This window comes from Larus michahellis, chromosome 4, assembly GCF_964199755.1.
Source record: "Larus michahellis chromosome 4, bLarMic1.1, whole genome shotgun sequence".
Classification (NCBI taxonomy): domain Eukaryota; kingdom Metazoa; phylum Chordata; class Aves; order Charadriiformes; family Laridae; genus Larus; species Larus michahellis.
The window spans coordinates 22,984,994-23,005,235 of NC_133899.1; the positions used below are offsets into that span (position 1 = coordinate 22,984,994).

At 55.1% G+C, this 20,242-nt stretch overlaps 2 protein-coding genes across 4 annotated transcripts; one reads left to right on the top strand and one right to left on the bottom strand.

Annotated features, from left to right (window-relative positions):
• Positions 1 to 682: 682 nt before the first annotated feature.
• On the bottom strand, positions 683 to 15,850 carry ENKD1 (enkurin domain containing 1). Of its 3 annotated transcripts, none has more exons than XM_074583448.1 (8): positions 15,502 to 15,850; positions 10,733 to 10,857; positions 10,210 to 10,434; positions 8,775 to 8,929; positions 5,063 to 5,224; positions 3,702 to 3,871; positions 2,659 to 2,795; positions 683 to 2,132 (listed from the first exon to the last, which is right to left on the bottom strand). In XM_074583448.1, the coding sequence occupies exons 1-8, from the start codon at positions 15,813 to 15,815 to the stop codon at positions 1,972 to 1,974; spliced, it is 1,449 nt and encodes a 482-aa protein (XP_074439549.1). In that variant the 5' UTR covers positions 15,816 to 15,850; the 3' UTR covers positions 683 to 1,971. The 3 variants fall into 3 exon arrangements, with proteins under 3 accessions (XP_074439549.1, XP_074439547.1, XP_074439550.1); XM_074583446.1 differs by having other exon boundaries at positions 8,757 to 8,929; positions 15,502 to 15,842; XM_074583449.1 differs by lacking the exon at positions 10,210 to 10,434 and having other exon boundaries at positions 8,757 to 8,929; positions 15,502 to 15,842.
• On the top strand, positions 15,672 to 19,397 carry C4H16orf86 (chromosome 4 C16orf86 homolog). Its single transcript, XM_074583452.1, has 5 exons — positions 15,672 to 16,035; positions 16,742 to 16,899; positions 17,837 to 18,015; positions 18,442 to 18,597; positions 19,097 to 19,397. Exons 1-5 carry the CDS (start codon positions 15,901 to 15,903, stop codon positions 19,225 to 19,227), a joined length of 759 nt encoding a protein of 252 aa, XP_074439553.1. The 5' UTR covers positions 15,672 to 15,900; the 3' UTR covers positions 19,228 to 19,397.
• Positions 19,398 to 20,242: the final 845 nt, after the last annotated feature.

Genomic DNA, 20,242 nt, shown 5'->3' on the forward strand with positions numbered 1-20,242 from the left:
CGCACGGGAGCCATGGGGCTGGTTTAGCGCCGAGGGCCTGAGCACGCTGACTCTGCCAGCCCGTGTGCCAAGGGCCCTACAAACAGAGTCCTCTCGCCAGCGCTGCTCTCAGGGCACGCGGTGGGGCTGGGTGAGGGGTGTGACGGGACAGCATCAACTCTTCGGGATTTGACCGTCCATCCGGAGCCCCAGCCCTGCCCAGGGCGGGCGCTGAGCAAGGACTGAGGCTGGCAGCTCCGGGGCTGCACAGCGGGGTGACACTCACGGCATACAGCCAGGGCCCAGACAGGCAAGGGAGCAAAGCAGACAGCGGAGTGGTTAGTCCAGACTTGTTTAGGGCAGGGAGGTGCTGGGGGGCTGGTGCCCGTGGCCCCCAGCTGCTCTCATCCAGCCGGCTCAGCCTGCTTGCCCCGAGGCCGGCCCCAGGGGAGCGTGGGGTGATTTTCCGAGTGCTAAAAGCTTCCCCAGCCCTTGGCAGGAGCGTTGGCCCCTGATATCCTAGGGCACCGCAGAGCTCCGGTTGCCACAGGCAGCCGTGGGCAGCGCTGGACCGCTCTGCAACATTCCCACCCCGCAAAATCCTGCCCGGGATGGAGTAACCCCATGCAACAAAGCACCCGCTCGGGGCAAACGTATGCAGCACCCCTTCCCCGCGCAGCGAAAGGAGACAGGGCAACAGGCACAAGTTGCAACAAGGGAAGTTTTGATGGGACTTCAGGGAAAAAAAACAGCGTTCCCCCTGAGGGTGTGACAGCCCAGGGACAGAGCCCCAGCGAGGTGGTGGTGGTGGTGGCAACCCCATCCTTGCAGATTTTCCCAACTCAGCTGGACAAGGCCCCGAGCTGTAGAGCTGGTTCTGTGCTGAGCAGGAGATGGACCAAGCCCTCCAGCGATCCCTTCTAACCTAAATCTTACTACGCTTTGTGCGGCAGGATCCCTGCAAAGGTTTGCACAGCTCCCTGTGTGGCATCCGAAGGTAAGGAGGCAGCGAGCTCACCTCCACAATGGCACTGGCTGCATCCTACCTGCCTGCAGACTGAGATCCGGCAGGACTTCTGCGCATGTTCTCCACTCCGAGTCCACCACCGTGTCCCAGCACGCCAGTGCCGCAAAACCAAACCTCCCTGGCCACTTCGGGCTTCTGCAGAAAGTGGGACCGGGAGCCATGGCTCTCCCCCTGCCTGCGCTACATCAGTGCTGCTGGTTTCTGCTGCCCACCGCCACTCCGCAGGCCCTGCTGAGCCTACCGGGAGCTGCACACATGCTGGAAGAGGGAAACGATGCTTTATTGGAGCATGTCCTGCCCCACAGGCAACAAAGGCTTCTCCAGACATCCTGCCACATTCCCCTGCAGCCAGCTCCCCTGCAGCCAGCCCGGCTCTTCTCTGGGTGGGAAGGACTGAAGCTCCGCACCTCCCTGTGTTGTCCCCAAGCTGTCCCTGAGCTGCTGAGCCCAGCCAGCAGGTCGGAAGGTGCAGAGGCACCGGCTGCGTGAGCCGGACAGGTCAGTGCTTAGGACCGGGGCACACATGAGGTTTGTGTGCAGCCAAGTCTGCAGGTGCCCAGAATGAGCCATGACCATGGCCTGGCTTAGGAGAAAGAGGGGGACAAGGAACACCACAGGCAACAGCACAGGAGACCTCCTGCCAGCTTCTAGAAGTGGGAAAAAATGGGAAAATAAGAGGCGATGCCATGGATCCAGGGCAGAGAGCTGATCTCTGAGAACTCAGGTTCTCCACACTGCACAGCCGAGACTGAATTACGGCATTTTCCTCCCTTTTCCCTGGACAAAGCACAACACTGGGGGGTGAGCAAAAGATGCTGTCTGCACGTTGGCCACTGTATCAGCACCTGCATGAGCCCAGGGTCCTCAACTTGCCTTCCTCTCCTTCCCTCCCAAAGCGATGATCGTCCCTTCCAGCGATGATGGATGTTCAGGCGGAGCAGCACAACACACCCAGCCCCGCTGGCTCAGGAGTCCAGCTTGATGAAGACCTTGGGCCTCGAGAAAATTTTGATGGCCTCTTCTATCTGTGAGAGCTTCCTCTCCAGCTCTACCCGCCTCTTCTGCATGCTGAGGGTATCTGCACGCACCGGCAGCATCACCAGGTCCTTTAGCAGGTGCTCCTGGCCTGTAAAAAAAAAAAAAAACAAACCAAAAAAAACAAAAAACAAAAAAAATCAAACAAGTTGTGTAAGTGGAAGAGCAAAGAAATCTGTCATTTTCCTAATGCTACAACCACATCCTCAGTCATGAAAATGGTGGCAGCGCTGGAACAAGGACTTCATACCCATCCTTCTCTTCAAAGCCCAGCGGGATGAGGACTTGAGTGACCTGCTCCAGCTTTGAAGAACCAAGGGTTGGACTAGAGACCTCTGAAGGTCCCTTCCAAGTAAAATCTTTTATTATTTTAAGAGCAATAGTAGCCCTAACATCAGGTCCACCGGACAAGCCTGCTCCAGAGACCCAGCCCTGTAAACTGCAGGTCCCACCAACCTGAAGGAGATTGCTCTTTCCATGCACACAGCTCAAGTGCTGCAACATCCCAGCTACGTGCAATTATTCCAGGCAACTCTCCAAGTGGCAGGAATCCATGACCCAGAACTCCCCTCTCCCTAATCCTGGCCTGTTTTTCTGAGCTGGACTTTTCCTCTTACTCTGCTTCAGATTGCCGAGGGTCTCCAGCCGCTGGCCCTCTGGCATCATGGTATGACCAGGTGGCGTGTCGGGATCTGGCAGGTTTTGCAGCCGCTCCTCCATCTGTCTGCGCCACTGCTCCTTCCTCTCCAGCAGGCTGGCAAGGCAAAGGGAAGCATGTGTCAGCACATCTGTCAGGACGGGTCACCCAGGGATGCGGGCAGAGGCTAGGAATCGAGCCCTTCAAACCCCACTAGTCTCCGCGTTGCTGCCTGAGGACCACAGAAACCCACTCTGCTGGCACAGGCCCTTGCCGTGGAGGGATGCAGCCAGGTTTAGCCCGCATGCAGGGGCTAGCAAACACGCTCCATGTGCACCGAAAGGCAGCTAGAAGAGACCAACACGAGCACCTTGGAGACAAGGGCTTCTGCTCCTTCCTTCTGTCCCAGGCTACTGAGTCCTCTCACAACCATCTCTGGGCCAATGATGGGATGATGCTGGACAAAGCATCTGACAGCCAGGGATGCTGGCACTGAACAGCAGGCACAGCAGAGAGCCAAAGGATCGACACCATGGTCAGTCCTAGGACAGCGTCACCCAGGAACTGTTTTCCACTCAGAAAATCCAAAATGCAAGTCACTAACTGGATGTTCCTCAGACGCCGGTTCAAAGGCAGGATGAATGCTTGCAAGGCAGAGCAAGCTCTCCGCCTCTCCGAAAACAGACCTTTGAATACTGACACTACGCCATGTGGAGCAAGGCTTACGAAGGGGCAGGAGCACATAGAGCATCCCGCGTGTCAGCATCATTGTACGACAGCAAGCAAGGGAGGAGGACAAAATTCTTTCTGAGCCCTGTCACACTGGCCACGGGATGCTCGTTAAGTCAAGAAACCAGGAGGGACTGCGTTTATTCCCCAGGCCACAGTAAACTGCACTCCTTGCACATGGTGACAGTGCCTCTGTCCCCAGTCTCTGTTTTTTTACGCAGAAGCTGGGGGACGTGGTGAAGAGAAGCGGGCTTGTAACAGAAAGTTCCGTGGATCAGAGAGGGGCATACGTACTACTGGGGGACGTGGCCCTTCTGCTTGGCATTGTATTCCTCCTGCTCCTGGTGTTTCTGTTCCAGCAGCTCGGCCAGCGCCTGCAGGGACTGGGAGCGCCGCAGCGAGGCCCGCTTGGCGTTGCAGGCGTTGTGCTTAATGAAGTCAATGCTCTTGCCGTCCACCTGGATCTGGAAGAAGAGAGAGGGAGGCAGCAGGGGTCGGCTCAGCACACACTCACAGGGACAAAACAGAGAGGCACCCACACAAGGCAGAGAACTGCAGCTGTCCTACAACAGGACGAGCATACCCTCAGCCCATCCCATCTCAGGAGTCAGAGAGACAGGCAGAGCTATGGCCACGCTTTGACAGAAGAAACCAGCGCCAGAGTAAGTGCCAGAAACCCCTGGGGTGCCACAGTTTGACCGGCGCCAAAAGCCAGGCAAAACCTAAACCCCATCTTGTTGAGGTCCTCAGGCTGACCCCATGCCCTCAAAGCCAGAAGGACAGGAAGAACCAGGCCTGACATAGTCCCTGTGGCTCCTGCTCCTGTGTTTTGAGCCCATCAGAGCAGGTAGAAGGTTGGAGCAAAACCAGTCAGGCCCTCATCAGACCAATAAATGCAACAGAGTCCCTGGCAGTGCAGGAACTTAGTGGTCCTTGGGGGCATTTCCCCAAAGACAGCACCCTCTGTCACAGCTCCTCTGACCGTTAGGACAGGGGAGAAGGTTGCTGGGCTTGAGCGTAAAGTTTTCTTTTCTTGGTTTTCCTCCTTAAGAGTTGATGTCCTGTTTAAATTAAGTTCCTCTATGGCATCTGGGAACCAACAAACTGACAAACCCACACTAGCCAAGCAAAGAAGACATGAGTCACGGAGCAGTTTAGGACCTCCCAGACAAGACTACCTGAAAAGTTTAATTGTTAATACTGATTTAACTCTCCTTACTAAAAAGCACACCCATTTCCTACATTTTTATCTCATGGCCAGAAGCCACAGTTCCTTTGATTAAGGTGGGAGCAGTCTCCAAATCCCCAAGACCTCCTACAAAGCCCTCGGAAGAGCAGATTGGAGATGGCTGTCACTTCTACGGTGAGGAGGTGGGATTTCCTAAGGGAACTTCATGATCTCTTTAACTATGAGCAAGGATAGCATTAGCAATCCTTGAATGCCCATCTCGCCACCCCAGTGACCCAGGCCCTGGTCCTTTCCTTCAGCCAGAAACGGTATTTATATATCTCCTCGTTCATGTAGCACATCTGACCCAACGCTTTAGAAGAACACATGAAGAGTTCAAAGCAGGAGCAACGGACAAGTGCCAGAAACCCCTGGGATGGCCAAGTGCCAGAAACCCCTGGGAGCATGCGGATAGTGTGCAACTCACCTGGGTTTCGGCACCCAATGCCTCTGGAGCCTCTGTGTCTGCCCCTCCTTTCATTCTGGCAGGCCTTGGGGAAAGCGGTCTGCACGGCTTGATCCCTGGGCCACAGCGAGAATATGCCCTCAGGAATTTCAGAGCCTCTGGTTTTGGAGGTGGGGAGCTCTCCTGGGAAAGGCAAGAAAAGATCCACTAGCGGAGGGAGGCTGGAGCAAAGAGAAACCCACCCACCCAAGTTTGGGTGGTCAACCACAAGCCCAACCACAAGTTTCCAGCAGGCAGATGACAGCACGCTCTTTCTGCCATGACTTGGCAGAAGGCTTTGGGGGAAGGCAACGTGCACAGAGCCAGCAAAGGCCAAACAGACTGCCTACAGCAACCAATCCAGACCCGGCAACTGAACTTTGTAAAGAAATGCAAAGCAAAAAAAAAAAAAAAAAAAAAAAAAAAAAGGTGTTGGGGGGGAAATCTGCAGAAACAAACGTTTGGACCAAATGCACGTGTAGCAGTGACTGGAGAGTCCCTCTTTACCGACTAACCTGGCAGGTATGAAAGGAGAGCAACACCATGTAACCCAGCAGATAACCTACCAGACCTAGGGACAATTTAAATGGATGGACAGTGCAAAGTGACAATGACCATGACTCCTTAAAAAGCAGAAATCTTCCCGTCAAAAGGGCAAATGGCAGCGTAGAGAAGCATGCTGAAAGCTGGGAGACACATGCCAGTCTCCCCTGTTGGCAACATCAGAGAACTTGAACTCCCAGAAGAAGCCATCCCACCTCCATCAATCCCAAGCATGCTGCAGCGCCCTGCGATGGCAACCTTGAATTAAATGGCACAGGTCGGCACGAAGCTGACACAAATTAGATGCTGTTCTCCAGCGCCGCTCTGTGCAGCACCCCAAATCTGTGGTTATCCTCTTCTAGACAGAAAGAGGAGCGGAGAGCAAGGGAGTCTGGTAGTTTTGGGAGGGTGGAATTGCATCTGGGATGCATCTTCAAAGGCCGTGGTTAGCGTTGGGACAAGGCGACGCTGCTTGATGCTGCAGGCCGTCTGCAACAAGACTGTCTGGGGCAGTCCCCGAATGAACCCTGAAAATTGGAAGGACACTGTGGCAAGGGGGTGACCTTACAACAAATACAACCAGGGCACTGCTCTGCTCCTGGAAGTCACTGGAACTGCCCAGGGCAGCCGCCGGGTCTTCGCAGATAGGCAAGGCCTCGGCTTCTCTCTCATCTGAGCTGCAGGGCACCTTGAGGGCAGATGCCTTATTTCCTGGCCCATTTAGCTTGGCAGACCCGAGGACTGAAGGTGGGATAGGGCAGTAACATCAGTAGTTTTGGCACAAGGACCAGGGTACACGATGCCCTCAGCGCTGCCTAGATAGATCATATTCCAAAGATGATCAGTCTTTTATCAACAGGAGCCAGGAGGCCCCGATCTCTCTGATAAGTTAATGAGAAGTGCCTTTACCTAGTGCTGTCGGTCAGAAGTCAAATAATTCTGCGACCTTAGGAGCGTGCTAGCAGAGCACAGTGTGCCCCGTCTCCCTCCACAGGAGCACTGAGACCGCCAGAGCCCTTTTCAAGGCAGCTGCTACAATTAACAGCCTCGGGGACAGATGAGAGAAAAGAAACTCCACATTAGACACCAAGACCTAACGGAATCAACTTAAACTCTGAGCAGCAGCTCCACAGAAGACGGAGATCCTTCACAGGGAACACCCCAGCTCTAGGAGAGCCACAGCAACAGTTAAAGCAATGTGAGTCAGCATCAGGGCCTCCTGCCACCTTTCTCTGGAGGAATCCACAGAGCATAAGTAATGCACCACGCAGAAACTGCCTGCGCAGAGGCCACCCCCTTTCCCCAAAACAAAAGGAGGAATGATCTCAATCTTCCTCTAACCCAGAGGATTTGTCAAACAAGAGCGTAGGCTTGTGTTCCTAAAGCACACGTGGGTTTGCTCCCGTGTGTGGAAGGGTCACGGACGTCAGAGAGCACGGTGGCACACCGGGAAGAAGAGACACACCATTTGGAACCACTGGCTTGGAAATCATCTTGACAATTTTTGCAGTTGTTTTCAATACACATAATTTTAGTGTCAAAAGTTGACCCAAGGGCCACAGACCAGAGGAACGTGATGCAGAGACGAGGAGGAACTTGAAGGCTCCAACTCAGCACAGGAGCGCTTCGTGTAAGTGGCTGTGCTCGAGACGCCACCCAGCTCGCACCCATGGTCTGCACAAGCAGCAGCTTAACTGTGTCACTCCTGTCCACACAGGCGGCTTGGCTACAAAGACAGGACAGAGACAGAGACCGTGGAAGCTACCAGGGACTCACAGAAGAACAAAGCCCTCTCCTGGCAGCCAACAATCCTGAGGCCGATCAGAACGCAGGATCCAACTGTGCAACGCTGCTCCGGAGAGCCAGCGGCTTACAGGCCAAAGCAGCAGCCCTGCGCTTCCCCTTCCTCAGAGAGCTTCTCCTACGTGAGGCAGAGCTGGAAGGGAGCACCAAGGCCTCTCCTCCAGCAGGTTGCCATGATGAGGGTAGGCACAACACCCCGCTCTGCCTGCTGCCATGCGGCAGGAACCGACCCCATCCATAGGAGCCACAATGCCTACTTCTGGATGAAAGAAGAGGCCAACCAAACGGAGAGGTCCCCTGGATGACAGAGGTCTCCCAGATCCAGACTGATGACAACAGATCCACCCAAGACAGTGATGGAGCTCTCCTTCCCTCTCCCAGTGGGCCTTAACTTTACTTTCTGCTCAAACAGGTACACTTCTACCAAGGCAGCCACTTTGGTGCATTTTACAAAGCTCTCCGACAGAGGCACCATTTAAACACAAGGAACCCACCAGTGGAGAAAAGATTATCCAGCGAAAGAAAAAGAAAGTAGTCAAAAGCTATCCAAAATCTCCACAAAGCCAGGCACCCACTCAGAACAGAAGCCATGAACATTTCAGCAGCTGAAAAAGCCTGAGGAGACAAGGCATGGCCCTGCATCCTTTCTCCCACAAGGTCGTGTACAGAGGACGGGAGGTACATAACACTCATTCAGGTTTTGCTGGAACTGCAAGGCCTCCGCCCTGACTGCCTGGAGATGTCTGTGTGCCCCACTGCACAGCGGTTTTTCACCGGGACAATCGCTCAGAGAAGAATTTGGAGATAGACGGCTCACTGTGGGTCCACAGCTGGACCAAGGTTTGACGCAGCCTTAAGACCTACCTCTGAGGACCACGATCCATGGGGCAGAATTCCACAGCTTTTGGCACAAACCTCAGACTAGCATTGCCCCGAACACTGGAAAGCTGCAAAGCCAGCTGGATGCACCTCTAGACAGGGAATACGGCTGTGAGGGCTGCTCTGCACCTCCCAGGAACCACCTTTAGATCCCTAACAAATGAAGGGCCAAGCAGGAGCCTCCAGGCAGAGGGTGTGATGAGATTTTCCTCTTCTCAGCTTCCCCTGCATGGGAGGTCTACATGGCCAGACGGGATGGGGATTACTACAGTAATCGTTCTCCGGACCCAAGCCACACAGCACTGCTGCCACATCTGCTCACGGTGCTTCAGCACTGAGCTGCCCCCAGACCCGCAGGTTCTGGGATTCCCCTATCTTCACCGTCCCACAGAGCTTCATGGCTGAACCGCATCCCAGGCCAGGATTGTTCAAGAGCCCAGTGGGTACCGACCTGCAGTTTGGCTTTCACCTTTGACTCCACGTTTTCGTATTTCTGCGATTTCCACAGAGCTTTCACAGGCTTGGGCTGGCTCCGCGCTTGGGCTCGCTCCTTCTCTTTGCACTTCTTCTGAATCTCCTTTATTCGCCTCACATTCTCCTTCTCGTGGTCCTTGGACTCTTTTCCTGCACAGCAAGGGGAGACACAGCCCTCACCCCTCAGACACTGCCAAGGGATGCAGGCTCTTTGGAGCACTGGCACCAGAGACCACAGCTCCGTCTGCAAAGCTGGTTCAACCGCCCATAGAAATAGCAAGCTGTCCGCTCTCCTGCAGACTAGACAATCTGTGCGTTTTTCTCATGTTAGATCCACACTCCTGGACTGACCCTCTTCTGCCAGAGGATCCCACAGTGCCCAGATGACCATCAGCACATTACTGGTGTTCACAGACTCCCTTGCTCCGAGGGAGTGTGGCTCACTTGTCCCATTTTGGACTATGCTAGACAAGCCACACCAGCAACCTCTTGAGAGCAAGCTCAATTCACAGTTCAAGCATCCCATGGTGTTTCGGAAGCAAAGAGAGGGCTGGTTAATGGAAGCTGTTAGAACCTTAAACCTGCACTGTTCCTGATTTCAGGCTCAGGGTCAGCCATTGTCCCACATTCAAAGGGACACAATCAAGACTATGGAGCGTTATTTTTTGCTTTCTAATCAAAAATGATTCTTCCTTGAGCTCCTCAAGCAAAGGAAGACCTCATCTGACACAACCAGACCCTCTTCCATTCCCCTCCTGCTTTGGCACAGCAGTTGTGGCAGCCACCAGCTGGCATCCACCACTCTGGCATCAGAAAGGACAATGCCAGCACATGAAGCCAATCAAGTGAGAGCCACTGCTCAGCCTTCTCTCTCTTCTGGACCTCCGAATGTTCTGTGTGACCTCCCTGAAGAAGGGACCGTGTTTTACAAAAATGTCCCCAGCATTCACATATACAAACAGTCTTCCCAAACCCTCTTGGCTTCCTTAACAAGTAGTTCCCCAGGTTAAACATCCTCCATACGTTTAAGATTTCACTTGATCCGTCCTTAAGTACGACTATAAAGATACTGGTTATATCCAGAGGCAGCAAACTAGAAGAGCTTGATTTATTTCCAGCATCTCTCAGCAGTCTCTCATCCATGACTGGTTCCTCAAGTCCAAATTAAACAGCATCCTTTTTACAGTCCCTCTTCCCACTGCATACCTGGACCAGGCTCGAGTCAGGGAGGCCGCAGCAGCACCCGCTCCACCATGGGTGACGGCCCGGGGACACCACTGCCAGGCCAAATGCAGCAGATGGGGTGAGACGGGCCCTGCAAAACTCAAGCTCTGCTCAGGCAGCAGAGCTGAGGAATCCACCCAAATCCCTGATGCTTTATCCCTGGCCCCAAACACAACTCAGGCCAGCAACAACTCAGCTGTACTTACTCTTGACCGGGAGCTCCCCGTCAAGGGAGAGACCTTCGAGCTGCAGTAAGAGACTAAGCGTCCCCTTCTGTCCCTTCTCCAAGAAGTCCCTTCCACTGGGGCGAATGCGCGGGGCTGGCTGGGCCCGATGGGCACTGCCCAAAGCAGGGTATGGGTTGGGAACTGGGTCCAGGGAGCCAAAAGTAAAATCCAGCTTCCCAGCATTCCCTTCCAGCCTCCCTCGAGCTATAGAGAAAAGACAGAGAAGGCGATTATCAGGAACCAATCTCGCCTCGTGGTTTTCTTCACCCACAGCCTACAAACAGTGCTAAAAAACCCCTCTCCGCCTCTACCTTATGCTTTCCCATCTTTCAGCCAGCTGTACAGTCCACCCTTAGGATTACCATCTATGAGGCAGCAGAAGCACCTGCACCAGTGTGACTGGGGACTGGCGAGGATCCCAAAGGATAAGGACATCAAATGGGCAAGCTGCATCACGCCAAAGTACAAAACCGCCCATCTTTAACAAGCATCAAGGACTCACCTGAGAAGGGGCGTTTATAATAGTTTGGAAAGAGCGTAGGATCTGGAGGAATGGGTCCAGAAATCCTGGATGGCCCTTCACACATCCTACCGTCGCTCTGCCTCCGCCACGGAAACCAGCCACCACTGAGAACAGAAATGAACAGCACTCACTGAGCCACTGAAAAGCTACATTTCATATATATATATATATATACACACACACATGAACTTCTGACCTGCATTAGAAAGCTCACACACAGCTACAGAGACGACCTGCAGGTAGGAAACCACCCCAAATTGGGCTCCATGCAGGTGAGGCAAAGGATCCAGCAGCAACTGTCCCTATTGTGGGGCTAATCAGCATTTTTACCAGCACCGAACCTGAAACATCCGCGGTCGCTGTAATACCAGTACCTTCAGTACAGAAAATCCCTCCCGTCTTTGCTCTCCCATATGGGAATAGTTAATGCAAGCAGGAGCTGAGCTGCCGTAACCACCCTGTGTGCCTTTAGTGAACAGAAAATCCAAGGTAGCTGGACATCATCTGACACATTTTAGCCTTAGATTTGCATTATCTTGCACCTTGGGCTCTTTCTAAATAGCTCCTGTAGTTCGAATACAACGTACCCAAAGCAAGCTGAAGCCCCAGCCCCACACAGCCCCCCTGCTATATCCTCTGCGAGAGACACGCCAGTGCCATCACCACCCTTGAGCAGCCTGGGGCTGAACCTCAAAAGGCCCCGAGGCAAAACACTTTGCTGCAGGACCATGTAGGGGCAGACACTGAATTTTCTGGGGAAGAGCCCTCAGACAACAACAGCCTGTCTGCCTCTCAGCTCTCTGGGAGAACGGAGAGTTACCCGCTTAGGAAAACATCTTTTTAATTTCTAAATAACTTTTCAATGCAGGTCAACAGGCACCAGCACAGATCCACAAATCCCCACCCTCGCAGGTCTCTGCTGCTTCTCTCCTGCCCATGACAGGAGGAGCACAGATCTTTCCAGCACAGGAGCAGTCAGCATCTATTTTCTCTTGATGCTCGCCAAGATCATAGAATCACAGAATGGTTTGGGTTGGAAGGGACCTTAAAGCCCATCCCTGGGCAGGGACACCTCCCACCAGACCAGGTTGCTCCAAGCCCCATCCAGCCTGGCCTTGAACACCTCCAGGGATGGGGCAGCCACAGCTTCTCTGGGCAACCTGGGCCAGGGGCTCACCACCCTCACAGCAAACAATTTCTTCCCAATATCCAATCTAAATCTCCCCTCTTCCAGTTTAAACCCCTTCCCCCTCGTCCTGTGGCTCCCCTCCCTGCTCCAGAGTCCCTCCCCAGCTTTCCTGGGGCCCCTTTAGGGCCTGGCAGGGGCTGGAAGGTCTCCCCAGAGCCTTCTCTTCTCCAGGCTGAACCCCCCCAGCTCTCTCAGCCTGTCCTCACAGCAGAGGGGCTCCAAGCCCTCGGATTATCTTCGTGGACAGCATTTTATTGCCTACAAGAAACTCGAGGGCCTTGCTCCTCACTCCAAAAATGAGGATGCAGGATGCCGCGCCATCAGGCACAGATCACTGGTGAGCTTTTGGCAGATGCCACAAGAGCCTCAATACCTCATCAGAGTCACGCCATGATTCTGACAGGCGCCAGGGCAGCTTGGCCGCTCTCATCGCTCTAAGAGCCGGGGCTACAACCTGCACGCCCTGACTCCCGAGGTGGTAATTTAAAGATTTCTGAGCCCAACGCTGCAGGAAAAGCCCCTTTCAGGATCCTTAGCATGCCAGCACTGAGGGGACGCAGCATCTGCAATTTAATTTATAAACCAATAAACAATCAGTACAAGGCTGAGTGAGTCTGAGTCATAGCAACTAATGCACTGCAGTCTTCCTTGCTAAATCACCCCTGTTGACATGAGACCCATTAGCAAAAAGCTGTTATTCATCTCCCAGACACAACTGCAGAGGCAATGTAAGCAATGCTGACTACTGCGCACCAGCATGCATGCACAGTCTGCACCCAGCTGCTCTGGAAAAGCTGTTTCTGAAGAGCAGACAGAGCCTCTCAGCCTGAGATAAAAGGACACTGCCTTGGTATTATTTAATCTCCTTGATAATGTCTCCAACTGAGCCAGAACAGACCTCTCTTATCCTAGAGAAGAAAAAAAAAAGCATTCACCACTAGATCACTCCAGAACAGCTACTGGCCTTGAAATTCACAACTGATCTTGATCTGAACTCGCCTCCAAATCCAGTAATTTACACGCAAAATGACAGGCTGAAATCAAGACCTGTGACAGAGCGGACAATTAGTGCGGGGGACTGAAGGAGGAAAGGCAAGCTGATGGGAGGCAGGGGATGGAAGGCTCGTTTTATACCTTTCACATCCGAACAGCAGCCTGCCCTGCTGCAGGGAATTTGCAAATGACACCCACTCCCTGATTTGCAAGTCACATCACCTCTTGATTGGGATCTTGCAAGATGAGACAACCTTATTACAATAGTAAGCACCTTGCCTATCTAGGTACCTCCAGCAAACTCAGCGACTTGGGACGCAAGCCCCCAGCATCAGCCCCAGAAGCAGCCAAGCCTCAGTTACAGTGATCAGCACGGACTTCCCAAGCTGCTGCTCTGCTCCTGCCAACCATGAGTGTCTCCAGGGGACCAGCGAGAGAACCTCCTGGCTCACTTCTGCCAAAAGGGGGTGCATGAACTTTCTCCACCGCGTTCCCACCCTTCTGCTTTACCTACAGGTTCTGAAGTGCAAACAGCCCTGTGCTCAGCTGACTCAAGTCACTACCCCTGCACGAAACAAGTCGCTTCTTTTGCTGGGTTGGTTTTCTGAGTTTACCCTTCTGTCCAGAAGTAACCTGGCTGTCACCTCCACGGGGGGGATCAGAGAAGCGCCAGAGCAAGCACAAGGGAAACACAGCAGGAGCACGCGCTTATCAACGCAGAGGGGGAGGAAGAGGGGACAGGCCCAGCGCTTTTCAGCAGTGACCCTATGGCTGGCTCAGCCACGCTGCCTAATTTGCACCCAGGAAAGCATCTCCTCTATCACCGTGTTAGAAACCTAAACGTCAAGAACACAATATCTGAGCTGTTGCTACCAGAAAGACGCTGTTTAGAGCATTCTCAGGCTACGAGACGCAGGTAACTCGTACCCAACTGCAAACGCAGTCCGGTTAAGTCCAGGTAAACAGATACATACGTGTGCAACTCCTCTCTCTCCTGAACCCCCTGCCAGGCTGCAGAACTCACCAGGGAAACAGCGATGCTGCTCCAAGCCACTGGGCTGCACCAAACCTGTTCTCTGCTTGCCCGAAAGCAGCACAGCGACACAAGAGGCGCAGGGCGGTTGTCAGAGTAACCCAGCGACTTCAGCATTCCCTACTCCCCCAGCCTGAGCCCAGCCAGCTGCTCGCTTCCCTGCCAGGACCACAGCTTCATCTGGGTCTAGGACTCAAACAATGCAGGCTCCAGCCCTGCCTCTCCCAGAGCATCCCTGTAAGTTTAAGAACCATTAATTCAATTCTTTGGGCCCTTCACCCCAGCTTACCAAGTGCTAAAAATGCCACCCACGCCCCCAGTAAACGGAGATCTTTCAGAGCCTGTACGAACCATGGCTTCCTCTCGTGGCTTGTTTTTGGCATGGCAGTTAAGGAAACTACAAAGCATGGGAACGGACAAGGCTTTGGCAAGTGTTTTTCACAGCCCTGAACCTGCCGCGTCTGACTTTGAAGCACTCCCTCTTCTTCTCAGATCACATTTTCACCGTGCCTGGGTCCCTGGCCAGGAAGCTGCTACCACACACAGAGCTGAAGCAAGACCAGCTTCGTGCCTTTATGAGCCAACCTCTGCAAAAAGCATGGGGGCAAAAAAAAATCCCACAGCTGTGATAAGCTCTGATAAGCAAAGCGAGTCATCTGCAGCAAATCAAAGGGCTAATCTCTGTGCAGCTAGTCTCAGCTGTTTGCTTCCTCCCTCAGTAGTTTTAGCTGAAATGGAAAGTAGCACCAGGATAACTTCTGTGTCCCAGGGCTGCACCAAAACAGGGAGGGGAACAAGGATCTGGAGCCATGCCTCCTGCAGAACTCGGGGTCAGGAAATGAGGTGCTGTGAGCCTACCCGGTGATGTTAACTGTGATAAATGATTTAATCGCAAACAGGATTCCAATTAGAATTTGTAATTTATTAAAGGAACAAAGGCAAGCAAACAGCGCTGGGTGTGCCGGGGGTCTCTGCCCAACCAAGACACACACCTTACAGACCCCATTTTTGGTTTATATCTCCTATACTAATACATATTCATAACTGCCTCTAAAATGGTTGGCCCTTGCCAAAAATGGGTGTATCCCCCCTCTTACAGGTCACTATGCAGATAACAACAGGACCGGTTTAAGTTGGTATTCTAGAATGTTCGCCAGGTGGCTCCTGCAAAACACAGACACGACAGACACACCGTCTCGTCTGCGGCCAGACAGACAAAACAATCAAAGGTCACACTTCACCCTGTGGCCCTAACACTGTTCCACACTGACACGAATCAGTTAAGCACATTTCACAGGAGTGGTGACCAGGACCCCGTCACCCTGAAGCTGGAGCCCCAAGGCTTCACCCCGGGGGAGCGCAGCCACCCCTTCCCGGGGCCGCGGGCTGGGCTTTGCCCCGGCCGCCCTCGCCGGGGGCATGGCGGCCGCCAGCCCCTCCTCTGCCACCTCCCAGCCCGGCTCCCCGCAGCCCCCAGCCTCTCTCGCTCCGGCGGGCACCCGGGGACAAGCCGCGGGGCCGTGAGGGACTCACCGCGGGAGGCCGCAGAGACGCTCGGCTCGAGCTGAGGAGGCCGCAGCCTGGGCCTGGCCTGGGACCGGCAGCCGAACGGCCGGCCTGGCCCGGCCCGGCCCCGCCACGCTCCCGGGCAACAGCCGCTTCCGCCGGGAGGGGCCGGGGCCGCGGCCGGGGCGGGCCCTGCCGGGAGCGAGGCCGCGGAGCGGGGCCGGGGAGCGGGGCCGCCTGGGTCTGGCGCTGGGAGGGGGAACCCCCATCCCGGCAGCTCGGCAGGGAGAGGCAGCGGGTGGCCATGTCCCTGCGGCGTAGCCGGGCTGAGCGTAGCACATTGCAGGGAGCCCCTGTGCCAAACCAAACACTCACGGAGACGTTGGTCTGCACGCAGGCCCCGCCAGTGGCCTTACAGTGTCTGCCATGTCCACCCCGGTGCTAGAGCCTCCTGCCCTGGTGAGAAGCCCCGAGGAGGGGCAGCGCGGCGGCTGTGAGCCTGGGCACATCCTCGCTCAGCTGTCTGCAGCCCTGGAGAAGCCAGACATCAAGGCTTTGGAGGTGAAGGGTGATGTCGCATTGGACGTGGGAATCGTGATGAGCAGAGGCTTCGTTCCCGGGTGCCACGAGCACGGGACTGTCCCCTGTGCAAGCCTTGTGTGAGAAGAGGGGGTCCCGATGCATGCCAAAATCTGGGGAGGGGGAAGGAATGGGAAAAGCTCCTGTCTGCGGAGGGTGGATGTCTCTGGGGCTGGGCCTGCTCCCCAGAAACAAAAGGCATGATGTTACTCCCAGGTCTTTCTCAAGCTGAGAGTAAATGACCCCAAATCATTATCTGCAAGCTTCTAGTTAAGCTGCGTGAAATGGTAGACGAATAATTTCTAGCCAACTCCTTGTAGAGCGCTTTTCTGCCCTGGTAGCAAGGCTTGACGGTGTCCCCAGCTGCTGCTTGGGGCCTGGTGGTGCCACCGTGGGTGACGGGGGGAACAAGATGGCAACCAGAGCCCTGGGAGGGCCAGTGGGACTCATGGGGCCACCCAGCGCCATGGTCCCACCCACCATGGGCAGCCCCTGCAGCAACAGTGGCTGCTCCCACTCTCCAGCCTGGTGGGCTCACCTCCAAGACCGTGGGGCTATGTTGGGTGTAAAGCCCTAAATCCAGGTGGTTACTAACAGCCAGCAAAGGCTCCAAGCCAAGGAAAGCGGGTGCAGGGCCTGGCAGGACGGGAGCGTCGCTGCTGAGTGCCATCCCCCATGTCCACCGCAGTGGTCCGAGGATGGGCAAGGTGTCCTTGTCCGCACCGAGCTGTACGAAGAGGAGATGGGGAAGAACAAAGAGCTCTTCCCGGAGCTGGCGAATCTCGGCTGCGTCGCGGCGCTGCGGGCCTGGCTGCTAGCCTATGGTTTCAAACCCAAGGGGGCAAAGTAAGTCACCACGTCTCCTTTACGAGCCGATGTTGCGCTGCAGCGAGGGGCAGCCACCGGCAAGGCCTGGGTCCGTGTTGCACCAGGGTGAAACAAGGTTGGGAGGAAGGGATGGGCACGGGATGGAAGATATTAGTATCTAGAACTTGTGGCTGGACATCGTTGTTTTTATTCTGTTGAGAATTGAGGAGCTCTGTTGTAATTTTGAGAGTTGCTTAGAGTTTAAAAGGGCAGATAAACCAGAAAAGTGGGGACAGGGAGAAGTCCAGAGAGTCACAGGGGAAAAGGACATGGCACCTATGGCAATGCAGTAGCCCGGAGCCATCCATCAGCCACAGCCAGTGGCCACCAGCCATGTCCAAGTCCAGCCGGGGAGCTGAGCTGGCACGGCCAGCGCAGGAGCAGGGAGGTGCCGGCCAGTCCCTGGCACGGCTGCGCCACAGCACCGCGTGATGGTTTGAGAAACCCACAACAGTTTATTGTTGTTTAGACAATTATTCTCTCACCTGATGACCCCTCCCCACCCAGGAAGAGGAAACGGGTTAAAAACAAGGGAACCATGGCTCATGGTATGAAATAACCCTGTTGGCAGCTTGGGGCAAGTGCCCAGGGCTCGCTCCTCCTCGTCCCTGCGCTTGGCGAGCTCAAAAACATTGAGACCTTGAATCCCACATAGCATAGCTGGCTAGAAACTAAATATTTTCACCAATTCAGACACGGGGGTCTTCTAAAAGTGCAGTTTTTCCAAGCATTAAGGGAGAAATTAGCACTGTGTCGCTCAAAGCAGGACATACAGGCACAGACCGGGGGGAGGGCTGTGCTTGGACATGGCTCCTGTGCCAGGGCATGGAGACACCCAAGGTTCCGCAGGGCTACGACTCCCCCCACGGCCAGGCGCTGAGCTGGCCGTGCCCCCCAGCTGGTTTCTGTCCTGCAGGGTCGATGCGCAAGTGCTCCTGCTGCAGCACCCCAATTTCCAGAGGGCGCAGCCCACTGCCGAGGAGCCGGGCGCCCTTGGAGGCAACGCCGGCCTCTCCGCCAAGCCGCAGCCGAAAAGGAAGAAACGTACGAGGAGGCCGCGCCCTCCCCGAGGCACCACGTCCCAGGACACGATGGGTGAGCAAAGCTGGTGGGCTGCAGCAGCACGAGCAGGGCTGGGCTGGCATGGCGGGGGCTGACTTGTCTCAGGAACGATGCAGCTCTAAGGCTGAATCCCCGGTACAACAGGGTGGTCCCCAGCCCTTCTGCTTCTCCCAGACATCCCTGTGGGTGGGGTGACTCTGCCACTGTTGAGTTTTCAGCTGGGCATGGCCATGCCTGGGCAGGTTCTCCGTGGCTCTTCCCTCCAGTTGCTGCTTTGTCTCTGGGATGTGGCCCTGCATCCCTGGCTTTTATCCCACCAGGCAGCCTCAGCTCAAGGGCACGGTTCCCCTCCTGGCAGGGGAGACATTCCTCCTCTGCTCCCAGGGCTGCTGCAGCCCACGAGCAAAGCCCTGGCAGGGAAGGGGTTGTCAGCATCAGGCTCTTCTTGTACCTCTCCAGGACGACGGCCACGCCTGCGACCCTTGTACCAGTACATCAACTACGACATGCCGGAGCTGATGCACCTGTCAGCAGAAGAAGATGAAGTCCCAGAGCTGGCCCAGACGAGCCAGGTCCCCATGGCCCCCGGGAGGCCAACAGCTCCACAGCTGGAGGGTGAGCTCCAACAAGGTTTACCCAGCTCCTGTATTCCCCAGGGAGCTGGCCTTGTCCTGCCAGCAACCTGCTGGTCCCCATAGCTCATCCCCCCCAGAAATGGAGGCTTTGCCGTCGCCTGTGCAGGTTTTGTCACTTTATCCTCTTTCTTCTGCCCTGGCCCCTAGCTTTTAGAGAAGCAGCTTGGATGTCTCTGGGTCACCATTTGCAGCAGCTCTGCCCTTAGGTTTTCTCTTGAAGCTATTTGGTGGCCCAACCAAACCAAGCAGGACCTTTCCCCCCGCCCCTGTTGACTCCACAGTCTCCAGGATCAGGAGTTGTCTTCCAAGACTTGGTGGGACAAAGCCATAACCAGTCTGAGCTGGAGCTGGTGACAGGCCTGCTCCAAGCAGGAGGTCAGGCTGGAGACCCAGAGCAGTCGTCCCATCCTGCTGGTGCAAACACTCAGCCTGTCTCCGAGGAGGTGGCCGGGCTGCTGATGCACTCACTCCTCTTGCAGATACCTGGGCCGGCAGCACTCCGGCGATCCCAGCCCCTGGAGCAGACGACAAGTCCATGCAGGCTGATACCGAGAGGATGCTCGGATATGCAGCTAACCTGGTGCCACCGCCCTTCCCCCAGTACGAATAGCCGCACAGCTTCCTGCCTCCTCTTTGACTACTGCAGCCTGACCTGCAGGGTGGTGATCAGCACCTGGCCCAGCTGGGGGTTTGTATCCTGGTTGCAGAGAACCTGCTTTACCTGGGAGGGCCGGGGGGAAGGCAATTTTTCAGTATAAATTACAGTTGCACATCACTTTGCCTTCGGTTGTATGTGCTGTCACATTCCTTCCTCGTGTGTGAAAAGGCAAGGGGCTGGGGACCAGTCTTGACCAGCTGCTGGAGATCACCCCATGCAGGGGACACAGGAGGGGGAGAGCAGCGCCAACCAGCAGGTGTTTCCGCTACAGCTGCGTTAGACAGAGAGGGATTGCATGGGGGAATCTAGACTTCACGACAGGGATCCACCTCATCCGAAGGAGGGCTCCTTTGGCCACCATCCCACTCTGCCCGTGTGGGGCAGCTGGAGGCTGCAGCCAGCCTACGAGAAGCCCGTTTCACCTCTCTGCACATTTCTGGGGTCAGGTCTGCTCACCCAGGAGGCTTGGCACCCTCTCCCCTCCCCTGGGATCATTTTTGGGTCTAACTGGAGACGTTTCGTGCTTCCCTCTCCTGCAGAAGGAGCTGTAATTTAGGATTTTCTGCCCAGTACAAACGTACTGACAAAGGCACAAAGGAAGGTTCTCAGTTCACAGAGGATAGTTTTAAAACAGACCCAAAACCGGCATGAAATAAGCCAGAGCTCTTCTGGCTGAATGAAGGCGGTCCAGGTGAGCTCAGGAGACGTTATCTCAGCTGCTTTACATAGCCCACAGTCGTCACATGACGTCGTCACATCGCTCTCCTGTAGGCCCCCTTCAGGGACTGGAAGGGGCTCTAAGGTCTCCCCAGAGCCTTCTCTTCTCCAGGCTGAACAACCCCAGCTCTCTCAGCCTGTCCTCACATCAGAGGGGCCCCAGCCCTCAGATCATCTTCATGGCCCTCCTCTGGACCTGCTCCAACAGGTCCATGTCCTTCTTGTGCTGAGGGCTCCAGAGCTGGACACA